This window comes from Urocampus carinirostris, chromosome 20 (assembly GCF_059441175.1).
Source record: "Urocampus carinirostris isolate Australia breed hairy pipefish chromosome 20, RoL_Ucar_1.0, whole genome shotgun sequence".
In the NCBI taxonomy this organism is placed as follows: domain Eukaryota; kingdom Metazoa; phylum Chordata; class Actinopteri; order Syngnathiformes; family Syngnathidae; genus Urocampus; species Urocampus carinirostris.
In genome coordinates, this window is record NC_142368.1 from 5,939,981 (window position 1) to 5,965,639 (window position 25,659).

Consider the following 25,659-nt stretch of genomic DNA (forward strand, 5'->3'; position numbering starts at 1 on the left):
TTTTCATCCTGCCTCTTTATTTAATATCGAGATTTACAACACTTGTTTACACCCTGTTGCAACAAGTCTCAATTTCACATTCGATATACACATGCACGGTTACTGATGCTAAGCATGAATACAGTCATGTGCGAAAAATGTAACAGAAGGCAAAAAAGATAACAGTCTCCCACATAAAATACTCAGAATTCAATTTACCATGATGCAGAGTTAAATCCGGAGAGGAACCAATTGAGCACCACACTTATTTCCTGCTATGCTTAAAACGTGACACTTTAGATTTTTATCATTCTCGTGCCGCGTAATTATCACCTCCACTTCCCCAAGAATTTTAATAGGCCACCTGAGGAATCTTCTCACCAGCAAATTAATAAAAGCAAACAAAAGCTAGGCTAAAAACACCTTGGTCACTCTTGTATAGAAATATCCCTCACTGCTAAATGGCTTCATGCATAAAATCAATGTAAAATAATGGCACATATTTTCTCATTTATTGCAGACCCTGCTTTACGGTATATTTTCTAGTAACCGTTGCGAGTATTTATTACAGAAGTTCTGATTTTAAGGCCTACTGTAAAATATCGACTTTTTTGCACAGGTGAATTGAAACACAGTGAATTTGAAGTGCTACATTAGCCAAAGAAAAACAAACAAAACAGACACCAATATCCCTGCTTCACATTTGACCACCGCCCCTACTATGAGATATGTGCGATTGCCGCCTTGTGCGCTAAGATGGAGGTGCTCCAAAAGAGGATACTCGAAAACACAGGATCCCTTTCTTTGCGAGCTACGAGGAGCTGAGGCCGGAATCTGACTCGGCGCTGCCGCTGCAGGCCCGGCCTTTGACGCCGGCGCACGGCGCCGTGGAGCACGGGATGGAGTAGCAGGAGCAGGCGGGACTCTTGAGGGTCTCCTCTGTTATAACCTCTCGCAGGGAGTGTTGCTCCTCCACTTGGAAAATGTCGGGCTGCTCCGCTTGCTCGTCGCAGATCCTGGAGAAATGAATGAATTCGTAAAAAAATACATAAAACTTTGATGCTTTGAGCTTGATGCACGCGTTCCGTTTATGCTCGGTTTGCATTCAGCTAAACAATAAGTTGCAAAATACAAATGACCACGAGGCAATCAGAATGCTCATGCTGGTATTTTACTCAAAAACCGGCATTCATTTAATCCCGACTGTCTTTTGGTAAAAAATAGTTGCAAATTTTAAGGCGCAAGAAGTTGAGTGACGTCCTTATTTTCATCTCAGTGAGGCAGGCCTCCAAATTTCCTCAGTTTGGTGCAGCAGATTCCTCCATTGGAAGATATAGTCGAGTGTCATCAGCGTAGCAATGAAAACTGATATCATACTTGCGAATAATATCACCTAATGGAAGCATGTAAATGCTGAAAAGAAGGGGACCAAGTACTGAACCCTGCGGAACACCGCAGGTAACACTAAAGGGGTCAGATGTCATTTCACAATATTTTAACTAACCTTTGTTTTTTTTAAAGTCATTTAGTCCAAGTCACCTCATTTTGAGGATTTGTCAATGAAAACATGTTTAAAAAAAAAAAAAAAAAAAAAAAGAAGAAATGGGCGAGTACCGATACCATACATTGTTCTCACGTTGATACCAGGACCTAATATTTCCCACTATGGCTGTCAATACTGGTATCAGCTCCTGTGATTGTGGCTCTTGAAACTCGATTTAAACATCAACATTTTCTTTTAAAATATCATACGGCGCGTGTGTTGTTTTTTACCCAATGCGAATTTTATAGGAGAAAAAAAAAACTCTTTTTTAATTTTTTGATCAATATGTCTTTTTTTAGGGGTTTGTGGGGTCTGCATTATAAAAACAACAACAACAATCGGTATTATCTGCATAATAGTATCCATTGTCAACATCAGTGAGTACTGTCTGGGAAAGAGTGGTATCAAATATATTATTTACTATTGTAATAAACTTACAAAAAGGATTATAATTGTGTTTTTTAAATTATCAAAGGGCAAGTACCAATATCAAGTATTATTTTTAGGTTGATACCATTGATGAGAAGCGAAACTTGTATGGAATCTGGACCAAGAGCTGATACTTGTCCTTCATGATATTTTCATAATTTATGAGACCAAGTTTTTCCGCAAAAATGTACTTTATAAACTCTTTTATATAATACAGGCAGATGTTTCTGTTCGGATCAATAGGTATGTTTGTGAGGAATTTTAAGTATCACACGAACTAACAGTATTGGCACTTGTTATCAGTGAATACAGGTATCAGGGTGGGAAAATTGTGGCATTAAAAATCAATAGGTCCTTGTCTTAGAGGTGGCCGTTAAGTACAATACTTCATTGTGAAAAATGGGCAAAAACTTAATAATAATAATGCATCTGTATTGTTATGTTTTTGTTTGTTATTAAGAATAGGCAAGTACCAATAACATATGTTGGTATCAGGCTGATAATTCCCCATATCAACCTCTGATGACTTTAGATACTTGTATCAGTGTAAAACAAGTTGGTATCAAACATCTTTACAAAAACTATTTTGTTAAACTTAACAATAATAAGGCCACCTGAATTGTTATGTTTTGGGTTGGTATTAGAAATAGGCAAGTATCAATAACATGTCTTGGTATCAGGCTGATGCTAAGCCATAACAACCTGTGATGACTTTTGAAACTTGTATTAGCACCTGCAATTGTTGCCGTGAATTCTTTTGCACATAAGAATTTCTCTGAAATTCATTGTACTCTGAGGTTTTCTGGAAAATATACATGTCATTCACATATTACAGGTCAACAAGAATACAAGTTTCCTTTTCGGATCAATAGGTCGTTGTTCTGGAGGGAATTTTATCTATCGAGGAAAGATTGAGAAGGTTGGTAATGGAGTTTGGAAGAGTGTGTGATAGGCGCAAGTTATGTGTGAATGTTAGGAAGAGTAAGGTGATAAGGTGTTCACGTGATGGAGTGGGCATGACGTTAGAAATCAGGTTGCATGGACAGGTGCTGGAAGAAGTTGAAAGCTTTAGGTACTTGGGTTGTGATGTGGCTGCAGTTGGTGAGAGGACTGTATGAGAGTGTGATTGTGCCGACTGTGTTGTTCGGTGCAGAGACTTGGAGCCTGAACGCAGATTTGAGAAGGAAATTAAATGTTTTTGAGATGAAGTGTTTGATGAGTACCGTATTTTCCGCACTATAAGGCGCACCTAAAAGTCTTAATTTTTTTCAAAAGCTGACCATGCGCCTTATAATACAGTGCGCCTTATATATGGATCAATATTAAATCGCAAGGTCTCGCAACTTACGCAACAGCCGCCGACTCGATTTTCCCCCGAACGTGGAGTAGTCCGCGGTGTATGCTGGGATTTATATACCGGCGTTTCATTGGCTAACCAATGTGTCAATCATCATTTGAATCGATCGCTATTGGCTAAAGTTATTCGGAGCCTCGGATAGGCTAGAGGGCCGAAACAAACCCTGCAATTGGCCGAAAAAGATGTGTCAATCATCCGTTAAATCGATCGCTATTGGCTGAAGTTATTCGGAGCCTCGGATAGGCTAGAGGGCCATAACAAACCCTGCAATTGGCCGAAAAAGATGTGTCAATCATTAGTTGAATCAATCGCTATTGGCTGAAGTTATTCGGAGCCTCGGTTAGGCTAGAGGGCCAAAACAAACCCTGCAATTGGCCGAAAAAGATAATTGAATAGCAAGCTTGCTAAACTACGCCATAAAGAAACATGTTTCATTAGTCTGTATTTGTAAATATTTTACTCTCCTGGATTTACTACACTCACGGTTATAAGAAGACCACGGTTGCGTATCATTATTGAACGTGAGAACTTAGGTGAGCTATGCGGCTTTATATTTTCCCGGTATCTTGTTTTAGAACGATCTTGATGTTGCTGTGATGAGTTGAGTGAATTAAACTCAATTCCAAGTGTTTATTGTCATATGCACAGTAAAGTTGCGAGCGAAAAAGAAAATAGAAACTAAGGAATGGTTGGCATTTCTTGAATCCCAAGACTTTAACCTTCCGAATGATATTTGAAACGATGCATTTGAGTGACATCGTACGGACACCGCATCCGCACGTGTCTACGACATGTATTTGCTTCTTTGCAAGCTTTGGGAATGTTAAGGGGGTAATAAGTTGGACTGAACTATCTGACTGTTTTGTCGACGTTCCCATTGTAGCGCCTTATAATCCTTATCTATGGAAGATATAGGACCAAAAACTATTTTTGGGGGGTGCGCCCTATAACCCGGTGCGCCCTATAGTGCGGAAAATACGGTATGTTAGGAGTGACAAGATTAGATAGATTGAGAAATGAAATTGTGGGAGACAGAACTGGAGTAGTAGTGGAACTGAGCAAGCGTGTGGATAAGAGAGTACTCGGTTGGTTTGGAAACATGGAGAGGATGGATGTGGAGCGACTGTTGGAGAGGATCTACAGAGCAGAAGTAAACAAAAGGAGACCAAGAAGAAGGCCGCGATTGACGTGGATGCATGGGGTTATGAGTGCACTGCAGGAAAGAGGACTAAAAATAGTGAAAGCTAGAGCTCTTGTTGGTAATAGGAATCAGTGGAGAGGTGTTGTGAAAGGATAGTGGGATGTTTAGACTTGTTCTAAGGGATAGGCAAGGCACCCGTATGATGCGGCAGGGGTAAACCAGTTAAAGCTGTCGGGCCCTACTGTTGAACAGAAGAGTGTGTTGTGTCACCCTGACACGAGGGACATGGCCGCTTTCTGGTGTCCCATTTTATCTGGAGGGACGAAAGCATGACCAACTTGGGTGCCGAGGTGCTTAACTTTTTAGGGTGTTTGGGCATTTGGGTTGGCCATGGTCCAAACATTTTTGTGTGTTTTTTGCTACGTTTTCCCTTTTTTAAAATGTTCTTTGTTTTTGTATGTGTTTGTTTTGGTGTCGGTCACCCCTCTCGAGGGATATGACCAGGGTAGATAGACAGGTAGAGAGAATTAACGATATGGGAAATTGGTATAGGTGAGCATTACTTTCGGTCCGGAATAAAGTGAAAAAATCGTATTATACACCAGGAGACTTTTGAATTGTGTATTTTTTAAGACTGGGCAAGTACCGACACGGTGTATTGGTATCAGGTTGATACCGGGCCACATCAATTCATGATCATCTTTGATAATGGCAGCGACCACTGCAATTGTGGCCGTGATAAAGTATTTGGCCTTTTTGGTACCCAGATACAGGAAAACTCACCTAGTGTTACAGACCCGTTGGGACTGGCAACAACTCCGAAGTCGACATGCATGAGAAAACACCAACACAGTAGCTCCCCCCAACATATAGTCCCGCACATAGAGCTACACTTCTTTTAGTGTGGTCTGATACGTAAGCATCCCAAATGGCGAGGCAGAAGGCTGATGAGCTCTTAAGCTTTCAAAGAAACGCTGTAATCCAGTTAAGGACCACAGTTCTTAACCCCTCGGCGACTCGCACACCGTAAGATCCACACCGAGTGCTTGTTCTACTGTGTTTTTACAACTCGACATGTTAAATACACATACGTAGGATTCCCATGCATTTTGATGTTAGCTCTGCAGAGGCATAACGTTTGAAGAAGCTCGATGCGACAGCGGTTTCTGTTTAAAGCGTTGCCTCAGGGGCCTTTGTTTGTGGCCCCTCGGCTTTCATGGTGAAACCGCGTCCGACATGCCAAGCGCCCTCATGCAAAAGCCACTTTTGAAGCAACCCGCTCCCATGCCAAGGTTCGTAAAGGCTACCGTAATAATAAGTCCGGGCAGTTGAAATGTTTATAAATACGGAGTAGATGACAAGTCAACTGTCTGGCGTTATCATTGCGGAATGTCGGAAGCTCAAAGGTCTAAACACCCCAAGCATTAAAAAAATGACATAGAGAGACTTTACAGCAATCTGAGGAACTCGACTCAGAATTTGGCAGGGGGCCATCTGTAATTCTGGTGGGTGGGGAGAAAAAAAAACAAGGAGTTAACACGTGGCAGAAGCAGAACATATAAAAACTCGCGGGTGCTTCTTTTTCGCTCTGCTTTGACGAGAATGAAGATTTGTTTTGGGACAGGAAAAACAACTAGCTGGGAGGGCATAAGTGAAACAAGTACAAATTGCTGAGCCAGCAGCTTTTAAGGACACTTTGACTCGCTACACTAATGAGGACAAATTGTGTACATGAGAAATGGCTAGAGCAGTAAATTAAATAAATTAAATACACAAATACATTTGATCGATTAGTTTAAGAAAATTGATACATGCTAAATATTGTAATTGATGAATTTAGGAGTCAGATGAAATGACCTGATCATTAAAGAATTACTGGTGAATTGCATTTTAGCACGCTTTGCTATTTTAAAAAAACTAGAATTGAAGTATTAATTGATCAAATTAATATGACTAGTTATTTGAAAATTAGCTAGATGATATGAATATATATGAGTAATATGTAAAAAAGTGCATTTTTCATGTTAGCTAAAAAATTGTAAATTAAATGATTTATTGCAAAAATAAACAAAAAAAGTCACATTGTTTCCATGAACTGATAGGAACATATGCATTAAAACTAACTTAAAATCAGTTAATCTTGTCGGAATTTTTTTTGTACATTGGGATTTATTTTGAATGAATCGTTAGATAAATGGTTTAGGGGCGGGGCTTATTGTTCAAAGTCCATTACTAAAAAGTCTTAATCGTCCAGACCAGGGGTCACCAAGGTGGTTCCCCTTAAGAACACTTGAGCAGCCTGCACAATGGTTCTAGCTCATCAGTGGTGGAGCATAGTGGTTTTCTAGGAACTTTTATTTTTAAATGGCATGATGTAAATGTTCTAAAAATACCGCATTTATATAGCGCTTTTCAAGTCAATTAAGACCTCCCAAAGTGCTTTACAATGTGCTTCACACTTTCCCTTTTACACAAACTAACAGCGTCAGCCATGCAAGGCAACTACCTGCTATCAGGGGCATTAGGGATTCAGTGTCCTGCCCAAGGACACTTCGACATATAACTCCAGGAATCGTACCTGCGACCTTTTGATCCCAAGACGAGCGCTCTACCTCATGAGCTACTGCCGCCCCATGTATATTTTAATCCTCTGTCTCATGTACAATCTTAAGGCCTGCTCTTCATTTCGGAACAAAAAGCAGGATCTAGTACCAGTATTGTGCTACACTCGCGCCTGCCGAGCGGGATGACGCTTTACACCTAAAAACAACAGCGAGCAGATGATGAAGGTGCTGTATCTGAGTCAAATCAGGAGGCGTCTCCCGTTTCATGTAGGGGAGCAAACCCCTACTCCAAAAAACAGCTTGAGAGGGAAGAGCGCCATCAGGCTGTACTTGCCCAAACCACAGAAAATGGTACCCTACGACCAAGTTGGCGAAGGGATAACTGAACGATGAACAACATAATAATGACATACAGACGCTGCCCGACCTACGAACGAGTCAAGACGATCGTTTGTAAGTTGAATTTGTTCGTAAGTTGCTTCAGTGCTATATTTTGTATGTTTAAGGTTTATATAAGTAACTTGTATTGTTTTGTACTAAAAAATAAAAAAATTTCATTAAATAAGAAACATGACATGTTAAATAAGATTAAATAAGAAGTCTATAAAGATAAATAAAGTGAGGTTTAAATTACTATTGGGAGATGTGCTTCAAGAGGTCCTCCTCCGTGGTAAAAAGTGGCCGAAAAAAAGCATTTCGACCATTTTCTCAACCGCATCAAGCTTTCTTATTCCACTTTCGTTTCAAATTAAACGGCTCGCCTCTTCTTTAAACTTTACACCAACCATAGCGAATGGATGCACGAGATATTAAACAATAAAAACGTAAAGTTCTTAGCGCACTAGCAATACAGTACACGTTTTTCTGATTACACACACACCAGGAAGTAGAAGCCGGATTTCTTTTTCGGGGTGGATGCACAACAGTACTGTGCTCTACACGTAAAAAGGTGCACACAATACAAAATCTAACTTACAGCAATGTCCGGATATGTTTCGACATCATGAAAAAATTGTTCGTATCTACCGTTTTACGTAAGCCGAATGGTCGTAAGTAGGGGAGCGTCTGTAGTAAAAAAGTGATAAGTGGTTATTTTATAAATGCATATTAAACTGGTGGCCTTTCCCAATTATCAGCAACAATAAAGTAGCCCTCAGTTTCAAAGAGGTTGGTAACCCCTGGTCCAGGCGTTCTGATAAAATGTAGATATTACTTTGTGGCCATAATACCCATACTAATAAAAATGTAATCCTTACCGGTCATAAATGAGTCCGTCAATGCCCTGCTCCCTCAGCTTCCTCCTATTCTCGTGCTCGTTGTTGTCGTCGCCCCAACTGAACACCACCAGGCCTTTTCCATGCGCCTCCGCGATGAGGCTGGTGTTGGTCAGCAGCTCCTCCGTGTGAGCGCTGATGCCCTAGGGGGACATGTTTACTGACGTTTAGCGAATTGCGTTCGTGTCGAATGAAACAAAATGAGGGCTTCGTACTAGGATGTTTTCGCTCTGGGCGAAGCTCATGGCGATCTCTGTGGTCTGGGAGCGGATGTCCATCAGCTCTGGGTACTTAACGGAGACGCCCTGAGTCAGGAAAAGAATGGGGTACTTGTTCTGTTTGCGGCGTACCCTGAGGGAAAAGCAAAGGCAGAAATACAGTATGATCATATCGTACAGACACTATTTGGTTATCCATCCATCAGTTTATTGCATGCTTTTTCCTCACTAGTATTGTGAGGTTTGTTGTTTCCAACAGCTTAAGACAAGTTAAATACAAGTCTTTTAAATACTTTTTAATGCCTTTTGAAATTAAATTCATTCATTCATTAAGCCTGGTGGCCTTGGGGGTATGGCCCCCGCCCCGAGACTTGAAGGTTGCTGGTTCAAGCCTCTGCCTTTTTTAAATTTTAAATCAGTAAATTTAAACCAGTTAAGCTAATAAAATGTATTCAAATTAGTGTAAGCTAGTATAATGTAGTTAGTTTTAAACTTGATAGCTGCTAATGTAGCAAAAACATTGACAATTTTGATATTTAAATTTTTTTTTTTATTTCACTTAAAAAAAATCATTTAGCCACAAATGTTTTATGAATATTTTAATTTAAGAGTAATGCTAGCATAATGGCTGTGTCTGCATCCATGGCTAATGGGCTGAGGCAAGTTGTTAGCATTACGAATGAAACGCTAATTAATATGTTTGCTGAATAAGAAGTTTCAAGAAATTTAATAAAACGGCTCCTTGCAACTAACTACAGTTGATGGGTAGCCGCTAGTCGCTAATGCTAGCACTACTGCTGCGACGCAAATTTTCAAATTTGCAGAGTAAAACTTTCAAGAAATTTATGAAAATGATTGCTTTTATTTAAAAGGTAGCACTATCAAGTTAGGATTAATTGAAGGTTTGTTTTTGTAAGATTACTGTAGTCAAGTGAAATTAATCATATGAAAATAAAACTAGGTAGATCATTGAGGGTAGCTTTTTAGTTAACACAGTTAATTGTTGTTATTTAATTCAAGTCATGTTTATTTGTGATAATCACAAGGAGTCTCAAAGGGCTGCACAGACCACATACTAATCCAAACTACAGACTATTATGACACCATCCCCTGATCTAAAACCTACACGAGGGCAAGGAAAAGCTCAAAAACCTCAGCATGAGGAAAATGACCAGTATTGCAATTTCGAAGTGATTTTCGATTTTAAAAGGAATTAAACAACATTTGCACGTAAATTTCATTAATTTTCGTCGTTTATGTCTTATGTTGTATGTAAACTTACATGGAACAGACATCGGGGTCGAAGCAAGAGAAGACAACGCGTCGCTTGCCCGCTTCGCGCAGAACACAAGACAAAATGATGTCGATGAACTTGTTCATATTGAAGTAGGATGACATGTTCCCTTCCCATGACCCGTCCTGTTGGAATACCAACAAAGAGACTTAAAGCTCCAGTGTGAATTATATCGCAAACCCTAGAGTGTAGTTTAAAAAAAAAACCTATTAAATTCAATGACAAGCCAAAACACATGCACTCTCATAAAAACCCATAGGTCCAGAAAATTATCATTGTAACACATAATCTAAGAGCTGCATTATCGCAAAGTCATTTAAACATTTTCCGAATAATCAGCTGTCTTTGTTTTCTTTTTTTGAGGCTCGTCACCTTCATCTGACAGATCCATTTGAGCTCGATGTTGAAGCCCACATGTTCTGGCAGAGCCTGGAAGAGCTGCAGAGAAGAAAAAGCCAAGAGAAGTATTACATATGTTTATTGGTTTTTTTTTGTGGTCTTACCTGTGAAAGCGAAGGAAAAGGCTGATGCTCATCAATCTCATCCTCATCATCCAACACGTCTGAAACAAAAAAAAAAAACGCTCAGTCATCTTTTTTCTGTTGGTTTCATTTTTGTATCAGCTCATGGAAAGGAAAACTGACCTTTGGGATCGCTTTGCTTCATGGCCGTGACATGAGCCAGCTGTGTGAACAAGCAAACACATTTTTATCACTGAACGGATTGGGAACTGCACAGCAATTTCACAAATGTGTCGTGGAATTTAATTTTGGCCTTTGTACTTTCAAAAGTGCAGTGTAATAATAATAAATGAAGGATTTGCATAGAAAAAGATTGGACATAAAAGTAAAAGAGAATTTTTAGAATGTGTCAATAGAAATTGGAAATCAATTCTTATTATATTTGTAGGGCAGATAATGGCAAAGAAATTAACGTCGGTTATAGGGTGGGTGGATTTAAGACAGAAAAGTAGACAGAAAGAAAAAGAGAGGAAGAGAAAAGCGGAGAACAGAAAAAAAGAAAAAAGGACGGGGAAAAAGCGAAAGAAAAACAATGGCAGAAAGAAAATCAGAAAAAAGGAAAAGAAATAAAGGAAAGAGAAAGACAGAAAATGAGGGACAGAGAAAGACAAAGAAAGGGAGTTAAAAGAGTGAAACCAATAAAAAAAGAAAAGGGAAAACCGAAGAGGAGGAAAGAAAGTAATAAAAGAAAGCAAAAATAAAAACAACAAGAAAAAAAAAGACAGAAATAAACACAGAGAGAGAGAGAGACAGTGAAAGACAATTGCCTTTTTTAATCTCATCTCAATTGCTTTTTTAATAATTTTTTCAAAAATGTGTTTACCATAATTGCACAGTGTTGTAAATGTATTAAATATAGAAATATATATAATTCTATTATGTGGGTGGCTTTAACATTTCTTAAATGAGCTTCAAAAATATAATAAGGACATCAACATTTCAGCCCTGAGCAGAAATCTTAGCTTTATTTACATTTTTTTAAACTTATTTCCATATTAAATATGCATTAAACTTGACAAAGTTACCGGATAGTACAGTTGATTATTTATAACCAACTTATTTTCAATTTTTTTCCCCTTTGGGATTAGGGGGGGTGAAGCGGGAGATTTATTATCTTTTTCTCAAAATCATGTTAAACCTATACATTACCAAAATAATATCAACCATTCTGTTGAGCATTAAGTATTAATTATCTGCACCGCTTATCCTCTGTAGGGTTGTGGGGTGTGCTGGAGCCCATCCCAGCCATCTTCGGGCAGTGGGCAGGGGACACCCTGACCTGGTTGCCAGCCAGTCGCAGGGCACACAGAGACAGACAACTCACTTGCTCATTCACACCTAGGGACAATTTGGACAGGCCAATCAACCTGACATGCATGTTTTTGAAATGTGGGAGGAAACTGGAATGCTCGGAGGAAAACCACGCAAGCCCGGGGAGAACAAACAAACTCCACACAGGAAGATTTGATCCCATGACCTCAGAACCGGGCCGTGGACACGCTAACCACTGCGCCGCCGTGCTGCCTAAAGTGTATTACTTTACTATAAAAAGAAGTAAAAACTAGCATGTTTAAAGAAAATACCTAAAATAAGCTACATTTTTTGCTAAAGAGGAAAGATGTGGTGTTATATTACCTTGAGAAGCTGCAGCTGATCAAATGTAAGATCCTTGACAGGAACCTCGATTAGCTCTAGAGTCTGATCATTTTTCTAAGGAAAAAAAGGTAGAAAAGATAAGCGAGTCAAGATAATGGTGTGTTTTTTTATACCCCCTGAAAGGCATACCGCCCCACATTGTGTAAAAATCACAGTGTCATTTATTGTGCGTGGCATGATCAAGGCTGTTTTGTACATAGTCATAGCAAACCACCCCCGATGTGCTGCTATCGTGCTTTGTTACTTCAACCTGAGGCGGTTACCTTCTTCTTGGTGGAGATGCAGCACGTAAGGTCGTGGTACACGATGGGTACGGCGTCCTTGGAGAGGTGGACGTCGAACTCCACGTAAGCGGCCCCCTGCATGTTCGGCAAAAGCGTGCGATTGGTTTTTAACGGCGTGCGGTAGAAAAAGTCACGATGCCTTCGTCGAGACCTACGTGTTTGGCGGCGCTCCTAAAGGAAGCGATGGTGTTCTCTCGCACTCTGTGATATCTGAAAACGGAGAAAGCGCATTGATAGAAGATGCGTACTGAGAGGCATTTGGAATCAAAATTCTATTTTCTTATCTAAACATATGATATATTTCATTCATTACAGTGCAATTGAAAAGTGCTAAGAAAAAGCCAAATCTGGCCGTGTTAATCACGAGACTTTAACACAATAGAGTATGCATTTGACTCACTGAAGAAGTGACTGTAATGTACTACTCTCCGGTCTCCCGAAGTCCAAAATCAAGAGCCTTCAGCTGGTACAAAATGCTGCAGCAAGGCTTTTAACTAAAACAAGAAAGTTTGATCACATTACCCCTATTTTAGCTAACCCTGCATTGGCTCCCTGTTAGCTTAAGATGTGATTTTAAGGTTCTGTTGGTAGTATACAAAATCATGCATGGACTTACTCTCTCATATCTTTCAGATTTAATTTCCCCCTATGTTCCTGTCCGGAGCCTTCGCTCTGGAAATGCTGGTCTACTAGTGATCCCCAGACCCAAGAAGAAATCCACAGGTTCGAGAGCATTCTCCATTTGGGCCCCAGTCCTGTGGAATGCTCTTCCCCCTGAGATTCAATCTACTACCTCAGTGGAAATGTTTAAATCTAGACTTAAAACACACTTCTATTCTATAGCATATGAATAACCTATATTTTATGTTGACAATATATGCGTATCATTTGTTATTGCAACATCTATTGCAGCCTGGTCATCCTGGAAGGGGGATAACCTCATGTGCGGTCCCTTCTCAAGGTTTCTTCATTTACCTCATGTTGAGGTTTTGAGTTTTTCCTTGCCCTCATGTAGGTTTTAGATCAGGGTATGGTGTAACAATAGTCTGTAGTTTGCAATAATCTGTGGTCTATGCAGCCCTTTGAGACTCCTTGTGATTAAGGGCGTAACAAATAAACATGACTTGACAGAAAGGAAAAACCTCTGGAAACAAACAAGGCTGCAATATACGCCGGGAAAATTGTTTTATAAAAAGCATTACATAATCAAAGGAAGAATATGGTAAACATATATATCTTAGTACCAAAACCGTTGTACATTTTAAATCATTTTCTTTATTTCGAATTGTAATCTTATAAAAATATTTGGTAAATGTTAAATACACATGACTTGATTAGATAATATCTAGATATATGTTTTGTTTGATTTTCATTTATTTATATTTTTTACTTCTTTCTTGAGTCACATTATTTGATCTTTTCTCTATTAAAATGAAAATAAATCCTTCAAAAAGGACATTATCTTGCAACGCAGATGGCATTAAATAATTTTTGAAATTGTGCACAATGTGAGCAATAAAGTTCTTGTTTTAATCATTATTTTTTCATACTTATTTTACTTATTTGTTGTTTCTCAAGTAGTCATCTAGCAATGCACATGGCACAAAATATTCATAATTTATAGATTTTTTTATTAGGATAAAAAAAAAAATCCTTTGAATTTTGCAAATTTTCAATATTGAAATGAAATGATCTGCATTTATATAGCGCTTTTCAAGTCAATGACTTCCCAAAGCGCTCAATGTTCTTATTCTAAGATACTTCTTTTTTTTGTATTATTATTATTAGTATAATGAGAAAAATATCAGGTACTCAGAAGGGTGAAAAATTGCTACCCACCAAATTGGATCATTTTGGTTGTGTAAGTTAAAAATATATCAAAAACACAATTTTAAACAGGCAAAATTAACGGCTTGTGGAAAAATATACTTATATTTTTTTGCAATGCTGTTAAAAAGAGAGCAATAAAAGGTGCTCTGTTTTTAAGCATTAACTATTATCCCAAACTCATTATGCACATAATTATTATATATCATTAATATATTGATTTTTAACGTTTTTATCCCTTTGCATGTTTTTCCTTTTGAATTGTTTTAATTGCACTGAAGGGAGAATCCCTTCAATTTTGTGATACTTGTATAATGACAATAAAGACCATTCAATCAATCATTAAAGAGTGAACTTCAGCATACTAGCATGACCCATATGACTACTATTCTATGAACCGCCTCGCCTCTCTCTAGTCCTCACTGCACTTACTTGGCAGCCTGTGTGCTTCCTGCTCCCCGGTGCCCCACATTTAGAGACCTTCCTTTCTTCCAGTACTTGGAGAAAGTGGCGCTCATGTCACAGTAAATCCCCGGGATGGGTCGAATTACCAGGTAGTCCACTGCAAGCCAACATACAGTTGAGATTCTTCCTCCTTGTCGTCCCACCTTTCATTTTTCTGGATTTTTTTACCTCGCACTTTGCCGATGGTCTGCCGTGAGTTGCGCCCCATGATGGGAAGCGTGACCAGGCCGTGATCCCGGCCGCTCTCCAGGAAAGTGGAGGAGAGGAGGCAGGCGGTGCCCACGTGGCCCGGCAGAGCATCTCCTTGGACCACATGCTCGCTCAGATCCTCCTGCAAGTCCCGTGATTAGAAGAAACCTTTTGAAGACGTCCTCTTCTTAGATGTTACCTCAAAAAACTCAAAGGTGAGCTCAAGGTTGTCAGGGTCCATGCTGATGATGCTGTACTCGGTCCACTGCGAGGACTCCAGGGCATAGCCGCACTCGGGCTGCGAGTGGCGCGACTTGTAGCATTTGGGGCTGATCATGCTAAACTCCAGGGTGGTGGGAACCTTGTGCGGGGACGACAAGCTGTGAGGAATTTCTCCTTCTTCGTCCTCCTCATCCTCCTCCTCGACTCCTTCTAGCATCAGTTTGATCCTGAATGGATGAGCGGGTGTGAGTTAGCCTGAAATTCTTTCACACAAAACAGCTTTCGGATTCGGCATACCTAAAGCGAGACTTTTTGAATTTCTTCTTCGTGATGGACACTGGGGAAGTCTTGGAATAGTGCAGACGTAGGCGGATCTCCGTCTGGCATGTGAGCCAGCCGATGTCGACATTTTTGACCCCATCTGGGTTGTGAGAGAACACAGTAACTCGGGTTGGCCACTAGGGGAGGTCCCAACCTGGTATCAGGCAAAACATATGAATAAATACAGTACAATACAGTAATCCCTTATTGTATCACGGTTTACTTTCCGTGGTTTCCTTTCTTTGCGGATTTTCATTGTCTATCGTGTTCTGCGTTCTGATTGGCTAAAGAGTCGCCCCACCCCTTTTCTGCCTGTGCATCAATAACAGTGTGGTCGGAATTGCACACATATGTAAAACAGATTGACAAACCTGGATAAGGTACGAGGAAAATGTATTTTTCAATTTTGAATTTCTCCAACAAAACACTCAAAGCACAAAAGGCAGAGGAAGATGTTTTCTATCGCCAACATAGTTGGATTTTTAGTCATGCTAAAAGGAAGGTAAAAGCATTTTTACGCCACATTTTTGTTTCACAATGATGTCCATATGATGGCGACAAAATATCATCAGTAGTAAAGTGGATACAGACAGTGCCGTGCTTACTAACGAGAGGTTCCGGACGATCGTTCGTAAGTTGAATTTATTTCCTTCAGTGCTATATTTTGTAAATGATCTGCATTTATACAGCGCTTTTCAAGTCAATGAAGACCTCCCAAAGCACTTTACAATGTGCTTCACACTTACCCATCACACACACACTCACACACCAATAGGGAGTCAGCCATGCAAGGCGCCTACCTGCTTATTGGGGGCATTAGGGATTCAGTGTCTTGCCCAAGGACACTTCGACATATAACACGGAGGAGCCGAGAATCGAACCTGGAACCTCTTTATCCTAAGACGAGCTAATGCCGCCCGTTGTATGTTTAAGGTTTATATAAGTATGTTTAAGGCCTGTTTACACAACCTTTATTGATTTGTATGAAAAAATGAACATTTCGTAAAATAAAATGCTGTATAAAGATAAAAAAAAGTTGAGTTTAACTGACTTTTGGAAGATGCGCTTCAAGAGGTCCTCCTCCGTGGTGAAAAGTTGCCCAAAAAAAAAAAAAAAATGTTCCAACCATCTTCTCAACCGCATCAAGCTTTCTTATTCTATTTTTTTTCAATAAACGTCTCACTTCCTCTTTATAATGGTGGGACTATTTTTGGAACGCAACTCCAGCAAAAATAATGCATCGAATTTTATCTAATGCCATCCCAAATCTCAGATATTAGAGCTCGTTAATGAGCAGTCCATTCAGGATTCTGCTCCTGCGCTCATATTGAGTGTCTACATCTGTAATATGCTGTGACCATCTTAAAAACTGTGTAACAAAATTAACTTTCCTTAATGAAAGTTGCTAATGCTCACTCTAATCAGCTCAAGGAATCAAATGTCCCAAATTAAGTTGGATTAAAAAAAAACATTAAAAACATGTATAATTCCTTCTTACATGACCAAAACTCACGTAATGTAAGTATGCCACTTCCAAACAACTTTCGAGACAAAATGTCTACTGCCCCTGAATACTTCTAATCATTGCTGAAAAAACCTGCTTTTTTATCGCTCTCAAATTATGATCAAATATTATTACTGTCAAAATAGCTTAAAGGGTATATTTTTTTGTGCAAATATTAAACTCACACAAACAAGAATCTGAACAGCCCTTTCTAAGGTTACAGACGCTGCCCTACTTACGAACGACATAGGTTCTGGACGATAGTTCGTAAGTTGAATTTGTTCGTAAGTTGCTTCAGTGCTATATTTTGTATGTTTAAGGCTTGTATGAGTATCCTGTATTGTTTTGTACTAAAATAATAAAAATTTCATAAAATATTATGCTCTGTAAAGATAAATAAAGTTAACTTTAACTTACATTTGGAAGATGCTTTTCAAGTGGTACTCCTCTGTGGTAAAAACTGGCCCAAAAAAGCGTTCCGACCATTTTATCAACCACATCAAGCTTTCTTATTCCACTTTCGTTTCAAAAGAAATGGCCCCCCTCTTCTTTACACTTTACACCAACCATATTGAATGGATGCACGAGATATTACACAGTAAAAACGTCAAGGTTCTTAGCGCGCTAGAGATACAGTACACGTAGTATGTATACACACCAACTAAGAAGTAGAAGCTGTATTTCTTCTTCAGGGTGCACACAATACAAAATCTGACAGCAATGTCCAGATATTTTTCGACATCCTGAAAAAATTGTTTATATGTACCGTTTTTTCGTAATTTGAATGTTCGTAAGTACGGGAGCGTCTGTACTACTAAACTGTGATGGTCCCAGTGGCGCTAATGCAAGCCTTGCTATTCGCTAATGCTGTTATCAAATAAGCGACATTCGCTTCCTTCGCTTTTGGTAATTAGCTTCAATTTTGTCATGGAATTAAATATTACATGTAGAAAACAGTTTTCCCTCTTCGCGGTAGTTTACTTTCCAATTCATAAATTAAAAAAAAGACATTTGGTGACAAAGACAAATTGGACTTACTGTGAATTCCAAACTGCCCATCGTCGACACTCATGTGAGTTGCTGTATATTCATGAAAACAGCATTAGAAGACATATAGAAACATCATCACACTCTCAACCAAGACCACCTCCCATTTAGCGCAAATTAATTTAATAATGTATTACAAAATGGACATTTATGGTCATTTAAATGATCGTTGCTTTTAAAGCTCATGCTCTGAGCTTAATGTGTTTCCTTTTGAAGAACTACCACCACCAAATGCATATTTATCTCCCCCCAAAAAACTATGCTCTGATGAAACACTACTTAAAGTTTATATACTGTCAGCAAATCTAGAACAAGCTTCGTCTACCAGAGCAAACATAGTGCAGTATTCGACTCGTTAGCCCGAGCGAGTACTACAGCGTTTACTGCGTGACCAAGTTCATTCCAGAAAGTTTTCCACGCTCGTCTTTTTGATAAGCTAACATTCGGAATGTTCTTAAGGGAATAATAATTTCAAATTTCCTTTTTGGGGTGTTGATTTGCCCAAGCCAAGCACATAGTGCACCTGTTGGAATACCTGTGGGGCTCACGGTGCGGGGATGATGATGGCTCTCCCAAACATTGACTATCACTTGACAGGGCTCTCCCGCACTCTGAAAGAACAACGTTTGGTTGTTGTTTTGTCACAGTTCGAAAGCAAACAGCACGTGTGAAACTGAACACCCTGCTCTTTGAGTCATCCCCTCACCTTGGATCTGAAAACGGTAGGGGGAGTGTTAGAGAAGATGAAACATGGACATACTAACATGGGGGTTGGTTTCTGAGTGCACTGGGGCCGAACCGGAAGGAAAAAAAGTGATTTTTTTTCGGTATCTGCCGATAGTCAGAAGACTGAAATATCAGCAGTACATGATAAAAAACCTAATGTAGGACCTATTTTCTAATATACCAGCTGCTATTTAAACAAAAATATCTACATTCCACTAATTTAAAAAAAAGACAAAAACAAAAAAAAATGCCATTGAGCCAGGCCAGGAGGAAGAAAAAGGGAAAAGTTGTCATTGTAAACATTCCACTAAGTAAAAAACAAAGATAAAAATGAAAAAAAAAGAAATGGCAGAGGGGCCGAAGCGGGAGGACGAAAACTAAGCGATTTGATTTTTTCGTATCTGCCGATAAGACTCAAAATCGATACCTCAGCAATACAAGATGAAAAAAGCTAATGCAGGAACTATTTTTCAAATTATTTTTAACATACATGGACATAATTTTTTGGGGCATTTTTTTCTTTTGCACCTTTTTCATTGTAAAAAAAAATTGAGATACAGACGTTGCCCTACTTACGAAAGTTGAATTTGTCCGTAATTTGCTTCAGTGCTATATTTTGTATGTTTAAAGTTTATATAAGTATGTTTAAGGCTTGTATAAGTAACCTGTATTGTTTTGTACTAAGATTCATAAAATAATATGCGCTATAAAGATCAATAAAGTTAAGTTTAACTTACTTTTGGAAAATGAGCTTCAAGAGGTCCTCCTCCATGGTAGAGAGTGGACGAAAAAAATAAGCATTCCGACCATTTTCTCCACCGCATCAAACTTTTTTTTTTCGTATCTACCGTTTTTTGTAAGTTGAATGGTCGTAAGTAGGGGAGCGTCAGTATGTATTTTTCTAAATAGCAGCTAAAAAATAATTATTTACAATTTTTTTAAAAAAGTAGTAATCTTCATGTTTACTTAAGATTTTTTTTCTGTATTTGTTAATTGCAAAACACAACAGTGCTAGATCAGAAAGATTTTTTTTTCATTACATGGAATTTGTTCAAAATCTTGATAAATAACACGCATAAGAAAATAAATAGGAAGTATAAAAACACCTCGCAAGCTATTTGAATGTTGGCCTGGAGCATATCACTGTTTCCTTAAATGTGTCATTTTTAATCGATAGAAGACACATGATCCAAGAGTGGCACCAAATCAACACATTTGTACAATTTATATATATCAATAAATGAATATACATACATTATTATATCATTTTAATTTGGCACGCCCGCGGCTTGTAGTCTTTCTATCCCTGTACTAACATCTCCTCGGTTCTTCAAGTAAAAAAAAAAAAATGAACATCATTTAAATCCATGTGTGCTTTATATCAACACGAGTGCTTTTTATGGCTGTAATGTTGGCACAGACAGAAAAATCTCTTCCCGCACAATCCAGCTATAACTAGATTAGTTAAATAATTGACAACCAGTCAACACAAGGTGAAGGTCAGCATTTCGAGGACAACTTTTTTGGGCGAATGGTTCAGAGATTCATAGAAGACAGAAAAAAAGGATATTCTTCTTTAGTTGATAAACAACCTAGGTTGTGCTTAATGTCATGGGAGCAAAAACTGTGTTAAGAGTCATGTTACTCATTGCTCCAGGCAAAAGAAAAAAAAAACACTTGGAAAAATGTACAAGTGGCTAAATAGGCTATACTCTTTGTATAATAAACAAACTTGCTTGTAAAAAGAGAACAGGTTGTATTCACAGTACAGCTAATTTAAGACTACAAATGAAAAAGTACACTTCCCCCCCCTGATTTTTACTCACTTTATTATTTTTGCTGAATATTATAATAAAATAACATTTATTCTGATGCAGCGGTAGCATATCATTAGGTACTTTTTATTTTTTTCTATATTAATTCCTGTAATAACATATAAAATAGGAACATTTTAAAAATAAAATGATCACTTAAACTGATTATTACTTTTTGGAAGCAATTTAGTTATTTATTTAAGATGAGGGCAAAAAAATATCTAGCCAGTTCCATCAGTAGACTTTATTTAACCCTATAGTATAAAATATAAATTTCACCTTCTTAAGGAGAGCCACGAGGAGGAACTCGCCCTGGAAATTAACTGAAAATGCGACAGGAAAGACCCAAGAAAACGTTTCTATAAAATGAAACAATCTTGGGAAGTTTGTTGTAAAATCGGTCGCGTTATCTTACTTGGTGAATGGCAATTGGATTTGAATTTCCTAATTAAACTAAGAAAAATACATCAATTGATGAAGATATTTTCCACATCAGACAATTTATCTTCACACAGAGGTGGCTAAAATACAAAAAATAATCTTAAAATAAGCATCAATTTCTGCAAATGGGGACAAGATTAGATTTTTTTGCTGTGCCAATATTATTTCCTTTAAGTCACATTTGTTTAATGTTCACACTAAGGCTTTTCTTTGAGGAACAAAAAGGCCTTTGATGGCAACTCGGACATTGTGAAACATCAAGGTTTTTGATAACTCCACACAAAAGTCTATCTTCTTCTCACTTCCTGTTCTAAAGCTAAGCCGTAATAACACTATAATAGCAGCTCAGTATTCATTTAAATAAGTGTTAACTAGCTAAATTCAGGGTCTCCTTTGTGTCCTTATCTGTCCAACCCACCAATTCACAATCATGAGACCTTTCAATAAGGCAACTCACCTTGGCCTCCAGAAAAAAGCCCTTGAAGTAGCGGTACTTGATCTCGGCGCCTGCCGGGACGGCGACAGTTGTCGCCCATGAGTTCCTGAAGGAGCAAAAAAAAAACCGTCATTATCAATTTTTAAAAAAAGGTCGAGATTCCTGTATTTGAAAAAAAGATTACACAAACCCCTCTTCATTCGTGGCTCTCAGGACCACCGCTCTTTGATAGCTCCAGCTACCGAGGGATTCGCAGCTCCCGACCACGGCAATCACCTCGCCTGAGGAACATTCAGGAGTGAACTCGTATTAAGACGGCGCGGAGCAGTCAAGCATCGCAATTACTTAGTGATGGTTATAAAGCTCTTTTCCAACAAATATGATTAATACCCAGTGGTTGTCAGATGTTGAGACTAGTGAGTTTGGATTTAAAAGTCTATTTTTTTTGTAATTGGGTAATCACAACACTTCTTAAAACAATGACAGATACCCATCCATTATGTGCACTGCTTATCCTCAGTAAGATCACGGGAGTGCTGGAGCCCATCCTAGCTATCTTCGGGTAGTGGGCAAGGGTCACCCTGAACTGGTTGCCAGCCAGTCGCAGGGCACACTGGGACAGACAATTCATTAGGGACAATTTGGACCGGCCAATGAACCTGCCAAATTATGTTTTTGGAATGTGGGAGGAAACCGGAATGCCCGGAGGAAACCCAAGCGGGAATGGGGAGAACATGCAAACGCCGCACAGAAAAAGCTGGTAGTTGGATTTGATCCCATGACCTCAAAACTGTGCCACGAACGCGCTAACCACTCATCCACCGTGCCGCAGCAATGACAGATATTCTAGCCAAATATAATGTTTTCTTATATCAAATATTTTTCAACATATTAAAAAAAAAAATTAAAACTAAATCATGATTATCAATTTGTTTCAGGGATCATTTATTTATTTTCTATGTACATTTCTAACGGTCTTATTACCATGACAGATAAACTTGCTTATTATTATTTTTCTTATTTTAAATACTTTTCAGGTTTTTTTTTACTAGATAAATTATATTTTAAGCGATCATAATCATTACTCTTTTTAGGGATCATTGATTTATTTTTCTAACTATAATTTTAATTTATTTACTAGTTAAACAGATATTTTTAGATACATTTACACCAAAAAAATACAATTGTAAATAGATCTCATTTATTTTTATACTTTTCCAGAAAAAAAAAATCAAAAAGCACTAACTAATAAATATATTTAATCAATTATTTGTACCAAAAACAAGACCAACATCACCACACAAAGCAAGCACATATAACTTTGAAAATATATATCTTATGACTTAGAGAATGTTGTTGCTGCTAAATATTTTTTGTTGCAGCTGAATATTATTGCACTGTAAATATATATTTTTTGCCCATTTATCCTGACAGTCTTTTATCTTATTTTTCTTTTTGAAGTCTTTATTACATGTTTACCCTGCAGTGCCATGTCTAATCTAGTTGCATATGAATGTTTCATAACGTTGATATCAATGATAATAAAGACTATTCAATTCAAGAGTCAACACTCTTTTTCAAAGATCATTTATTTATGTTTTTAACTATACTTCTGGTAAATTCAACTTTTGTATTTACACCAAATACAAGTTAAATTGAACAGTTTTAAGTAGATGTGATTTATATTTAAGCTTTATTTTTTCCTAGTGTTCCAGAAATTAAAAAAAAAAAAAAAAAAATCAAACAAGCACTAATTGAATATACTTAATAAATTCACAACAGCAATTAAGTTTGGACAATCAAACCCTTATTAAAGCCAAGCATTATCTATTCTATAGAATAGAATATACTTTGATTGTCATTGTTACAAAATGGGTTGAACATAAAATGACAATAAAGGTATATTCTATTCTATTATATTGTATATCACATTTGACTAGAAAAAGTTTTAAAATACAGTATGATAAAAGAAAAAAATCTATAGGAAATTAGCAAAATGGTTTGTCAATGGAATATAGTTCTAATTCTTTATTGATATATTTCTTTTTTTATTTGAAGGGAGGGGGCATAGTATAATATAAAGAAAACCCCAACTGCACCTATTTGTAGGATCAAGTAATCTGTATTTGCACTGTAAATAACCAATTATCTGTAAAGAACGAATATTTTTATTGATCGCTGCTATCTCAGTTGCTGCTGACTGGGTTTTGATATTGCTTTCTGTATTGATAATTGCACCAATTTTAAATTATATGCTACTTTTTGAATTCTATGTCACTTTAAATTATATGTGCTATAAGTGGCAGCTTAGAATTTCATTCACACTCAAAGCGACAATAAAGATGTTCTACTATAAAGACTGCCTTCTCATGGGTGTTGGTGGTGCGTATTTTGGCTGGGAAAAAATGACCACATGTTGAAAACATTTGTTGAGAAACATTGCTCAAAATAAAAAGTATGTGACTTTATAATTACTGGCCGAAATAAAATGATATGACTCTATAAATCTGCAGAGTTTACAGTACGTGAGTAGTACAATACTTGAGTTTCGCTTTTGTGTCTGTTGGGTTGAACAAACCTGGACAAGTTTCTCCACTGACAGTCAGGGTCAATTGGCAGAGTTCCATTGTTGACAGGCTTGACTAAACATGGGAAAACAAAAGAAATTATTTTGTGTATGTGACTCAAATAGTTGCAAGAAACTGTCATAATTCTTACATCAAGTCTCTTTGAAAATGATGAAAAACATACATTTGATCTAAATTCCTGTTTGAACTTCATTGCTTTGAAGTGATGCACAAGATCTATTTTGTAGTGTTTATTAAAATAGAAAAATATAAATCTATCAACAGCATATTTTACAAAATTGCCGGGTAAGCACTATTTTTGTAGAGAAACTGCAAAAGAAATGCAGATTTACTCTTAATAAATGGTATACTAAACGGACAAATGTCACGTTATTTCAAGCATTTAAATCAATTAAAGATCTCACGTCAACTTCTTACCTCGTTAATTACCTTTCTTAAGTAGAAGGTTAATAAGGTCAATATAGGTGAATAACAACAAAAAATAATCTATTTTGTGCACATCACTCAGAGTTGCGAGGAATATGGTGGTATACATTACAAAGAGGGTCTTCAAAATGATGAAACCCCTTTGATCCCAAAATCCTGTTTGAATTTTTATTTTTTAGAATAACTAGTTTCATACGGAATATTTTTACTGAAATATCAAACAAATGGCTGAATATTTTACATAATTGCTGACTCGGCAATTTTTACGTAAACAACCTAAAAACCAACCGCAAAAATTCCCGGATGTAAAGGCGCTAAACGGTATGCTAGCCAAACAAAATATACATTATTTTAAACATATGAATTCATTAAAGTTCTCAAAACGATTTTTTTTTCGTGTATTTAATTACCTTATAAACAGGAAAGAAGGTTGTTGATGAAGTTGAGGACAGTTAGCTAGGTTACAAAGACATCTTTATGAGTGGTCGTGAACCTCGCCTCGATCCTTACGCAAGCCATTGCCATAGAACAAATAAATATGCCGGGATTGTTATTTTTTACTGTGTTTCAAAAATATAATTTTAAATATTATATTAAAGAATATGATATTTTGGTAGTAGATCCAAGCGAGCAGCTTCTCCAACAAACGCTTAAGCTAAACAAATGAGCAGCGAAGCAGAAGAGAGAGTTGCCACGATTGAACGGATGTAGTTTCAAAATAAAGTACCCCTCCTACTTATATTGTAGTGTTATGTAAACGATCATCAAACATTTCAAAATTATCAGATGATATAATATCAGATCAATTTTACCAGCAACTATTGTTTTTATAGTTAGCAGTCTCTGAAGAAAGGACGGAAATGGTTCTTTAAGTTTGAAAGCAACATTGACAACGGCAGTTTTTACCTTTTCCGGGGTCTGGCAAGATTACGTTTGTAAACAAGATGAAACCGCCTCGCGCAGGAAAAGTTTATCAACAATTTTGATAACAAAGCCGGGGCTTTAAAATTCTCCTTTTTTGATAAACGTGCCATGTGTACGTGTATAGACATCAATGCCTTGTACTTTAAATGTATTTTACTGTAAAGGTCCAAAACAAATCGCAGTGACAGTGATGCGTTTGTGTTCATATGTTACAGTCGTAAAGTGTACATCACTTTGGCTATTATCAATTGAACAAGCAAACTTTGGACTCAGTTGACGTAATAATGCTTAGTTGTCTTCAAACGTGTCTGGGTGACATAATAATGGCTAGTGGTCTTAAAACTTGCCTACATGACGTAATAGTGCTGAGTGTTCTTTTAAAAAGCCCCAATGTTAGAGGGCAAAGGTGAAACCGAGCAAGCCGGGTTGAACAGTTTACGAGCTTCTGTCAATGCAACCATCCGATTCG

The 25,659-nt window shown here is 37.7% G+C and overlaps 1 protein-coding gene across 1 annotated transcript; it reads right to left on the reverse strand.

Moving 5' to 3' along the window:
• gpcpd1 (glycerophosphocholine phosphodiesterase 1) lies at window positions 1-24,974 on the reverse strand. The gene is made up of 20 exons (XM_088324796.1): window positions 24,677-24,974; window positions 23,831-23,894; window positions 21,443-21,533; window positions 21,274-21,358; window positions 18,371-18,446; window positions 17,827-17,868; window positions 15,261-15,384; window positions 14,941-15,190; window positions 14,721-14,883; window positions 14,520-14,649; window positions 12,416-12,470; window positions 12,240-12,335; window positions 11,956-12,030; window positions 10,444-10,483; window positions 10,303-10,361; window positions 10,172-10,237; window positions 9,788-9,924; window positions 8,503-8,638; window positions 8,270-8,430; window positions 1-995 (listed from the first exon to the last, which is right to left on the reverse strand). Exons 2-20 carry the CDS (start codon window positions 23,877-23,879, stop codon window positions 791-793), a joined length of 2,040 nt encoding a protein of 679 aa, XP_088180922.1. The 5' UTR covers window positions 23,880-23,894; window positions 24,677-24,974; the 3' UTR covers window positions 1-790.
• Between the last annotated feature and the right edge of the window lie 685 nt (window positions 24,975-25,659).

Coding starts and splice junctions, on each gene's coding strand:
- gpcpd1 (XM_088324796.1), bottom strand. CDS start 23,879: ATGGAACTCTGCCAATTGACCCTGACTGTCAGTGGAGAAACTTGTCCA. Junction 21,359..21,442: donor AGAGCCACGAATGAAGAGGG/GTTTGTGTAATC, acceptor TTGCTCCTTCAG/GAACTCATGGGCGACAACTG. Junction 10,362..10,443: donor GAAGCAAAGCGATCCCAAAG/GTCAGTTTTCCT, acceptor TTTTTGTTTCAG/ACGTGTTGGATGATGAGGAT.